Source organism: Magallana gigas, chromosome 4 (genome assembly GCF_963853765.1).
Source record: "Magallana gigas chromosome 4, xbMagGiga1.1, whole genome shotgun sequence".
NCBI lineage: Eukaryota > Metazoa > Mollusca > Bivalvia > Ostreida > Ostreidae > Magallana > Magallana gigas.
This window is the reverse complement of record NC_088856.1, coordinates 2132637-2142777: the sequence shown is the minus strand read 5'-3', so window position 1 is coordinate 2142777 and position 10141 is coordinate 2132637. Positions and strand designations below refer to the sequence as shown.

The 10141-nt window shown below is 31.1% G+C and overlaps 1 protein-coding gene across 1 annotated transcript; it reads right to left on the bottom strand.

Annotated features, from left to right (window-relative positions):
* Positions 1-310: 310 nt before the first annotated feature.
* Positions 311-6630, bottom strand: LOC136274701 (uncharacterized). The gene is made up of 6 exons (XM_066082186.1): positions 6538-6630; positions 6262-6444; positions 5138-5332; positions 1024-1206; positions 437-632; positions 311-341 (listed from the first exon to the last, which is right to left on the bottom strand). Exons 1-6 carry the CDS (start codon positions 6599-6601, stop codon positions 311-313), a joined length of 852 nt encoding a protein of 283 aa, XP_065938258.1. The 5' UTR covers positions 6602-6630.
* Between the last annotated feature and the right edge of the window lie 3511 nt (positions 6631-10141).

The window sequence follows — 10141 nt, the reverse complement described above, 5'->3', positions numbered from 1 at the left end:
AATAAAGGGTTAGAGTAAAGCTAAAAGAAATTAAGATTTGCAAATAAAAGATTATTTAGACAATGGATCACTTCGTAAATATATTGAAGAAAAACACAATTGAGCAAACCGACTCGATTATAATTTGATTAGAGAAACATTTTTTTAATTTAACCAGTTTACATGTTTAATACGTATGAAAGAGGCAAGTGGCTTTGAATACTTACAAAATTCAAGTGACCTTATATATGCTATAATTAATTGCTCATTGTGTGTGTGTATACTTTTAAAATATTTAAAACTCCCAATGCAATTATATTTAATTATATATCTATTTCCATGAAGTGTTTAGAACAAGTGTCCTATAATCAAATGAATAATTTCAAGAAAAACATCTTTTAACAATGATAAAAGATTTCATTTAAATAAAACATGGTAAAATTGATTAAGCTTATACTTGCTTATTGGAATAAATTCAAATAATCGCAAAGAGTCATCATCCATCTTTTTTAAAACTATTGTATCTCCACGCATTCCCTTGTCACATTCTAATGCTGTGTAATATTGTATAATTCCAGGCAAACTGAAACGCTTACACAATGTCGTCAAATTTAACTCTACGTTTCCAGTTGTAATGTGTACTTCAAATTTCCCTATCATGAAAGCAAGTACATTTTAGCATGTACAAGGAATATATATACAAGTAGTAACTATGTAATTATGTTTTATAAAAATATGTTCGTTATTCACCTGGCCATACTTTTCTTAACTATCTTAAATATTAGATCTATACTTGGGTTTAAACTAAATTTAAACAAATCAAATATAACATAAACTGCATTAAGTATTAAGTTTGAGATAAGACTTTTAAACATTATCATTTCATTTATCATAATAAAATATGTAAATTTATCTTTAATTAATGAAACTGTTTACAATACAAATTTTAACAAAAAAATTAACAGATATATCAATAATATTCGAGATGTGTAAGAATAAGATACCATATTGAAAAGAGGTTAACAAATATTTAATTAGAATTACCTCCCCTTATAGAAATAAGAAACCATTTCATCAGATATGCTGCATCAAGTATTAGAATCCACGAAGCATTAGTTCTTTCTTCCGAACTGTAGAATGTATCTAAATTGTTATCCAAAGCTTTTGATTTTGTATCCACCGAATCAGAGACATTCCAAATAGTTGTCTGGTTTATTTGGGAAACTCCTTATGGTAAGAAAAGGACAAAAAGGTTGAATTTTGTGTTACAATTTCAATCACAGATAGGGATAATGACTAATTAGGGGTGTTCAGAGATCATCTTAAACGTAAATAGAAATGATTTTATAAAATTCACCTCTAAAGAACCTGACAGCTGAAAATGTGACAACGTTTTCCTAAGAAAATGCAATAAATACAACATCAGGTTTTTCAAACTAGTACTCCTGTATACAGGCTTAAGTGCTATACATTGGGTTGTGAAGTACCAATTTTAGATATGAACGTTTTGAGCAATAAATAAAATCTATATCATATATGAAAAAAAAATATTGCAAATAATAGTTCATTTTTTTTAAATATTAGGATTACCCATTCCCAGTTAAAGAGACAGTACGGCGCATCTTATCAAAAAAACGACTTGAAAAAAAAAATTTCCAATCGGGTTTAGTATTTTTGTACTACTCATAAATGTATAAACTTCCAGAAAATTACAAAGTTCTCCATGAAATAGATCTAATTATTTCATTAAAATTAATAATTACGCATAACCTTTCACATATCTACCTCGCAATGTGTTACGGGGTTCAGCCCGTATTTTCTTTAAACAAAACACATGCCGGGCTCGCGAAGATTCTCCTGGACATATATTGATAAAAATATGTATTTTCTACTTCTCCCAGGTAATAATTGTTCAAAGTTTTTAAAATAACCACAATTATTATTTTGTAAGCATGTATTTTGCGTGTTTATCATAGGAGTTTCTACAACCTAAATTCATTTTTGGGAGTTGATTTTAATCAACTCTCCTATGCAGTTACTCAGACAAACCGAAAGTGAAACAGTGTTTGGACCTCAGCACAAATCATGGCTGCTGACAAGACTAAGTTCTTGAAAATTATTGATAAAGTCGATGTGATGTATGCTTCAGATTGTTTTGCAAGGAAACTTATTTATAAATACCTTGAAAATAGTCAGATTTTAAATGGTACGAACAATTTAAATATTTTTGTAGTCGTATGTATTCCTACGCCAGAGTTCAATATAGTCTCGTTCAACTCGACGCTTGGCTGTCTCCGTAAATCCTAGTCGGAGATTTACGGTGTCAGCCGAGCGTTTGGTTGAACGAGACTAGAGTTCAATATTGCTTGGATCCATACAATTTTCGAGAAATATTTCTATTCATGTTACATAGTTTGATTGAATTAATTTTATCTTTAAATATTATTTAACATGATTCATATAGGGGTTTCTCGACATTCTTGTCGAAAAAGTCCAAAAATCCATATCATAAAAATGTGCGTAATTCAAATTAGAAACTACATGTACTTGTCATGCAAAAAAAACATATCATTGGTTTTAAAATAAATAAACACCGACAAAATCAACTCCCGTCAGTTCTTCAGTACTTTGATTGTAAATGAGGCCCCTTGCGGGGTTAATTGACATATTTATGGCTGTGCATTTTAAAATGAACCAAAATTGGTACACCAATAACAAATTATCGAGAAAGTGATGATGCGTTCCGTTTAGAGAGTCCATTTAACCTCATTAACGATGATGACCGTAGTTGGATGAAGATTTTGAAGTTTTTAGCACGTGTCAATTACTGTCAATGTCCACGTGGTACAAATAAACGAGATAAAGTTATTCCGGTTTGTACGACCCTTGAATTCCCGGAAGCTCATAATTACGCTAATTAGGTATATGAAAGGAATTTTTATGTATTTCAACTATTACAATCAACGTTATTTCTTATTCACTAACGATACAATAGGTAAATCTGAAGTTATTTACACATGTGTTTTCAGCTGTACTGTCTCTTTAAAGGTTTGATCATATGCAGTTTCTGCTTAGAGTCGTAACTGTTTATTATTTTTTTTTTACCTTTTCATTTATTAAAAAACGATGTGGATGTAATTCTGATAAAATTTGGATTTTTTAAAATTCCTACTTTATACTGAATCGGAATATCAGTAAGGTGTTGCACTTGTATGTATATCATCCAATTACCTAAGCCATGAAAGAATTTAAACAATAATTAGCCGAAGAATCGCGGTTTACACTGAGAGATTGAATACTATTAACATGTAACGCGTCGTACATATGTTTGATCCACCGTTATATTGATCGTGGAAAAATAAAGCGCAAGTACACTGTGCCGTCATATAGAAAGTTTCTTTTGCTTGTTTTTCGACAGAATACGAAGGAATGGAGACGTGTAACAGCTTTTCGGTTTACACCACGTAACATCCCTGTGAAAGGTCAATCATTTTTAGCAAAGCACTACAGGAGTTTCAAGGAATACTGGTATGCTGCAAAAAGTTGTTTGACAAATCTTTAGGTTAAGCTCGTTCTATTCCCCGCACACTGGTTCTTAGATTTCGCTCTATTTGGCAACGCTTCACACAGCTGAGCTGCGCTCGATATACACGCAGGATATTTGACGCTATTTCGGGCTTGTCATAGATCAAACCCTCAAGAAACTCATAATATTTTCTCATAACATTTTTTGATAATAAAATATCTCGCATTTTAGTGCAAATATGTGTTTAAATCAATATCGAAACAGTTCAGAAAGCAAAGCAATTTTCATCAAGGTACACAGACTTGTGCGTAATTCAAATTAGAAACTACATGTACTTGTCATGCAAAAAAAACATATCATTGATTTTAAAATAAATAAACACCGACAAAATCAACTTCCGTCAGTTCTTCAGTACTTTGATTGTAAATGAGGCCCCTTGCGGGGTTAATTGACATATTTATGGCTGTGCATTTTAAAATGAACCAAAATTGGTACACCAATAACAAATTATCGAGAAAGTGATGATGTGTTCCGTTTAGAGAGTCCATTTAACCTCATTAACCAAGATGACCGTAGTTTGATGAAGATTTTGAAGTTTTTAGCACGTGTCAATTACTGTCAAAATCCACGTGGTACAAATAAACGAGATAAAGTTATTCCGGTTTGTACGACCCTTGAATTCCCGGAAGCTCATAATTACGCTTATTAGGTATATGAAAGGAACTTTTATGTATTTCAACTATTACAATCAACGTTATTTCTTATTCACTAACGATACAATAGGTAAATCTGAAGTTATTTACACATGTGTTTTCAGCTGTACTGTCTCATTAAAGGTTTGATCATATGCAGTTTCTGCTTAGAGTCGTAACTGTTTAATTTTTCTTTTTTTTTCCTTTTCATTTATTAAAAAACGATGTGGATGTAATTCTGATAAAATTTGGATTTTTTAAAATTCCTACGTTATACTGAATCGGAATATCAGTAATGTGTTGCACTTGTATGTATATCATCCAATTACCTAAGCCATGAAAGAATTTAAACAATAATTAGCCGAAGAATTGCGGTTTACACTGAGAGATTGAATACTATTAACATGTAACGCGTCGTACATATGTTTGATCCACCGTTATATTGATCGTGGAAAAATAAAGCGCAAGTACACTGTGCCGTCATATAGAAAGTTTCTTTTGCTTGTTTTTCGACAGAATACGAAGGAATGGAGACGTGTAACAGCTTTTCGGTTTACACCACGTAACATCCCTGTGAAAGGTCAATCATTTTTAGCAAAGCACTACAGGAGTTTCAATGAATACTGTTATGCTGCAAAAAGTTGTTTGACAAATCTTTAGGTTAAGCTCGTTCTATTTCCCGCACACTGGTTCTTAGATTTCGCTTCATTTGGCAACGCTTCACACAGCTGAGCTGCGCTCGATATACACGCAGGATATTTGACGCTATTTCGGGCTTGTCATAGATCAAACCCTCAAGAAACTCATAACATTTTCTCATAACATTTTTTAATAATAAAATATCTCGCATTTTAGTGCAAATATGTGATTAAATCAATATCGAAACAGTTCAGAAAGTAAAAAAAATTTCAGCAAGGTACACAGATTTGCTGATTCATACCTATGATTTCAACTTCATATATCTGCATTGGCTTTTCCTCCCCAGACGTGATTAAAATTGTATGCCCAGATTTGAACTCCGAGTCGCTGCATGTTATTATTTTCTTCATAATCTGTGCATTATCTTTAGGTTTAGAGATGTTTGCACAACTAACATATTCACTTTCATTATCTTTGACTGTGAATCTATAGGTACCTGAATAAAACAATGCAATAATCATCACTGATCCAATGTCTCAATATGCTGAGACCGTCATGCGTATCACTTAAAGCTAATGATGAACGACTTTTAACACTAAGATTTTCTTAATATAAATGAAACTAAAATTGAATTAAGAGATGTACATTTTATTTCCTTGACATAACTAAATTCTTGTGCACGCCATTGATAATTTCTCTCTCCAAGCACTGATGTTAGTTAAATTTAAATATAATATGCTGTTGAATCATTAGATACATTATGATTTGTTTATAAATTAGATTACCTGTTTTCATGATATCATAATAAAATTCAAAAGAGAACTCTGTATTCTTTAGATATATTTTCTAATACATGTTACGCACTAAAGCAAAATAAATCAAGATCTTTTAAAGAATTTAATCAATTGCTTTTGTTACATACGTTTTGATGAAGGGGTTCTTAAGTACAGAATGCAGTTTATTTAAAAATACAATGTTAAAATAGAATGAAAAGAGTAGCAAATTCAAACAATTTGTTTGTTTTACTAAATCGTATATTTTTAGATTTATAAATGATATAAACTATGAATCATGTTATTAATTCTCATATTTTTATACCATCCTAACACGCTCTTTGGGTTTAAATGGTGCAGATGAATGAAAAAAAGATGTGTTCAAGCATTTATAAAGGGCAACCTATGACAAGTGCACCCTTAAAAAAACAGGATTGAGTCGGTGTTCAAATAAACAAAAATTGCGTGTATTAAAATTGTTATATACGTTTTATTTGTTTATAAATACCATAACATTTTTCAATGACCTGTTAATTATTAAAAACTCATTAAGAACAACAATTGTCCATGGTTGTGTCGGTTGTGTGTAACAGCATGAATTAATAAACAAAGACGTGTACCTTAAAAATAAAAAATAAAAACTTTTATTTACCTGCTCTAATGCTGACATATATCCAAATAATTCTGATTAATTTATCTAATTTCATTAACCATTGACTGTTTACTTCAGCTGTCAGAGAGAATGTGTCCATGTCACCATCACAACCAAGGGACGCCTCATACGAACCATTTGTAGAGGTCTGGTATGCCCTCTTTTTGACAAAGGCTGTTGTTTCTAGAATTTTTATATAAAAAAAGGTACAAAAGATTAACAGTATAGTATACCATTTTACGACTGAACAAACAAAGTTGATGAAAAGTACATTACCTAGTTTAAAAATAGTTAGTACCATAAAATATAACCAGAAACTTTTCGCACAAGCGTAAGACATTCTCGTTGTTGATTAGTATTGACATGAAAACGTTAATAGCAAAAATATGTTTACAAGTGCTTTACTTCCTCTAATATTGCAAAATATATTTCATCGCCTTTCCCATTTTAAGTGAAGACCTTTGATAGTTTTTCCGTCCGGCTCGGGGATGTCATGTCTGATTTTCGCGAATGTATTTCCTGAACCATTTGTAAGCAGATAGCCATGCTATGACCTTGAATTGCTAGTATTACCTAATGGTCACTATGATATCTATGTGTACCTTGGTACTGCGCACTGAATGGTGTTAATGATAATTAACAGAATGAACTCTGTGAATCTTGTAGCACTGCGTAATATTCCTAAATGATGTTATAAAACCAGGTGAATAATACAGGCATAATAATATCCAAATTGAGAATTTAAAAACAAGTGTCATATTTGGCGATTCTATGTCTGCAACGATAGCTCTGGTACTCTATATTGAGTCATGTATTGTGTATTCTATATATTAACCTTTGTAACCTTTAATGCCATGTATGAATGAACGTATTATGAGTAAGTGATGCCTGATACCTATAGGTTGGGGAATCCGAGACTCAGGACTCGGAGACTCAAATCCTGCATCCGTACTCTTTGATTGGCAGTTTTGACGGTTTTGTTACTTTATTTAGAAATAAAATATTAATCTTAATTTTGAACACTAAAAGTTCCCTCATGGTCGTCGTAAATGGGTCGAACTAGTCAGAACTGTCCATCATAAGTAAAATGTTATATATACCCAGGTGAAATGATGTTGACCAGACTCTTTGATTTGGACTACTTTTAATTGTTGTAACTATACGATCACGCTTTAATAAAACCGCTTGAGAAAGAAATACTGTACTTGTGATCACTAAGTTTGAGCTGACCCTCAATTGGATCCGTAAGACAGAAGGCTTACACATTACATTAAAAATGTAGTTCACGATGTTTGAGGATTGCTGTTTTTATTCGTAATTTGTATAAAATATTAAGATCAAAATGTTTCTAGAATATTAGAATATATAAAATATAAGAAATACAATCAAAAAGTTTTTATGATGTAAACATTGTTTAAAATGCTAACAGTGCAGCTGTAATGATCAATTAAAGGGTTCTAACAAAATTGCATTTCTGCCTTGAAAAAAACGCATATTTTTTGGCTTGATGTATGCTGGGAAACAATTGCATCGCAGCAAAATAAACAATACTAGTATGATCTTCGTTTGCTTAATAAAAATCTTTATATTATCTCTGCTTTAACATTATGTATTAAAACATGACTATAAAAAACTGACCATTATAGTACAAAGGTAATATGAACAAAGCAACCAAAAACATAACACCAACAAAGTAACAAACAAAACCAAACCGTTTTTATGATAATAAATACTAACATGAACAAATAGCGATAGTTACGAAAGTCAGTTTGTGCCATGTCTGAAAAAGTATCATATTTTTGAGCAGGCAAAAATTACCTTATGGTACGCATGTGTTTTTGTTGTAGTCATTGAGTTATGATACATTGAAGCACATAGAAATACTAACGACAATAACAGATAATGCATTCTATCTACTCATCTTTGTTTCTCTTTTGGTTTCATCGCTGCAATGTCTAGATTCTTTGCAGATCTGCGTCCCAATCAATGTTCATTATATATTTTATTCTACTTTCCATCTAAATAACAAAAGAACACTAGACAAAGCCTCGTTTGTAAAAACCTAAAGAAATGCGAATGTTTTAAAAACTCTTAAGATTAAAAGTTTCTTTTTGAAGTTTCTTGATTTGATTACCTTGTGATACATTTGTGTTTCGGGCGATATACATGTACATCTAGTTTCAGTTTACTTCGTATATTTGCACACTATTAATGAATTGCAACTGGAATACACTTGAGACACCAATGAGACATCAATAAAAGTTTAACTCCATTTCATTTTGATGGCCGCTATATCATACTATGGTGCCGCCGAATTTATTTTTAAAAATTTAAATGGTACTCTTATAATATAATTTATTCTCACACAATAATCCAAATGCTGATTTGTGTTAACCAGTACTTAATAATACATACCAGGTTGTCTCTTGTCACAAACTTATCTACGCTTATTTTCACAAGCATATCGTATTAAAAACATAAAATTTTCCCTTTATTACAAAAAAGGAAAATCTTTTGGATCGGGATACAATTATTTGTTCTATTTTAATTTGCTATGAAGAATTTTGTGACACTTTTACGGTTATAATAACACTCACATTGAGGTTTGCCTTGAACTTATTTGAAATTTAGGTTTATATTTTACCTTTGTTTTTTCTGATCTTACAAAATCATTATATGATTTTATCCCATCAGAATCAAAATTTTAAAAAAGTACATTATTAAATAACTTACTATTTTATTCATGACAAAGAGCCTTAATAGACTAATATTCATAATTAAAAATGTCATATATGATGAATTGTAATTGCTGTTAATTAACGTTATGATAATCAGCTTTTTTGCCCAAATAGGTTTTAGACAATCCAGTTCTGCATTTGGTTTTTCTGTTTTGCTCTTTAATTTCAATTTATATAGAATATTCAAATGAAAACAAAACTGGTGATAAGTCTTCAAGACGATGTTAGAAATGTATACTATTACAGACGTCTTGTATTGCATTTAACATCATGTAGTAATAAGTCATTACAGGTGGTCCTTAAAGCATGAATAAATGGATTTGAGTCTGAAACAATTACTCTCATTCAATCAATTATTTATTTATAGAGTTTCCTAGCTTAGTCGATTGATCGAATATTCGTTTATTAATTTGAATGTGTTGTCTTTTAAAATCAAATAATACTATTTTCACGTACACCTTACCCTAATCTCAATTAAGCACTGAATGCTTATTTTTTAATATCGTCGGTCCTATAAAACACAAGGACTTGCAGATAAATTGAATACCATTCGTTAGCGCTGTATATCAAATTGGTGTGTTACCGCTTTGCACACATTTGAGAATTCGGTGCAAAAAATAGATGTGAATTATGTTTTAATAACAATTCAAGTTTGATTTTTACCTGAAATTTACCTGTATTATTCAAATGCATTTCAAAGAAGAGTTCGGTGTATAATGTACATGTAACCTAGTCATGCACCTTAGGAATTTTAAGTTTACTTAAAATGCTTTATATATTGATTTTACAATTTTTTGCCTTACGAGGTATCGAGCTTTTTAATGTCTATCATCAAGAAGTAGAGAGGTCACGTATTGTTGGTGTGTCATCATTTGACCAATGAAATTCAACGCGGGAATTCTATCGACTCCCTTTGTTTAGAAAGACGCGCTAATTCATTTTCTTTCAGGACGCCGCACGGGTAACACCTTTGAATACTGATTCTGTTCGTTCGGACCATTTCTTTAAAAATCCACCACTTACCCTCCACCTTTCCAGTGTTAATTTTTTTCTTCGGTTTCTTTTTAGTATTATTTTTTTCTGAATCCTTCTCGGCTTTATATCTCATGTGATTTTAAATGAAATTTTCGGAGATTTGTAAA

Coding starts and splice junctions, on each gene's coding strand:
- LOC136274701 (XM_066082186.1), bottom strand. CDS start 6,601: ATGTCTTACGCTTGTGCGAAAAGTTTCTGGTTATATTTTATGGTACTA. Junction 6,445..6,537: donor ACTAACTATTTTTAAACTAG/GTAATGTACTTT, acceptor TAAAAATTCTAG/AAACAACAGCCTTTGTCAAA. Junction 5,333..6,261: donor ATATGTCAGCATTAGAGCAG/GTAAATAAAAGT, acceptor TGTTTTATTCAG/GTACCTATAGATTCACAGTC.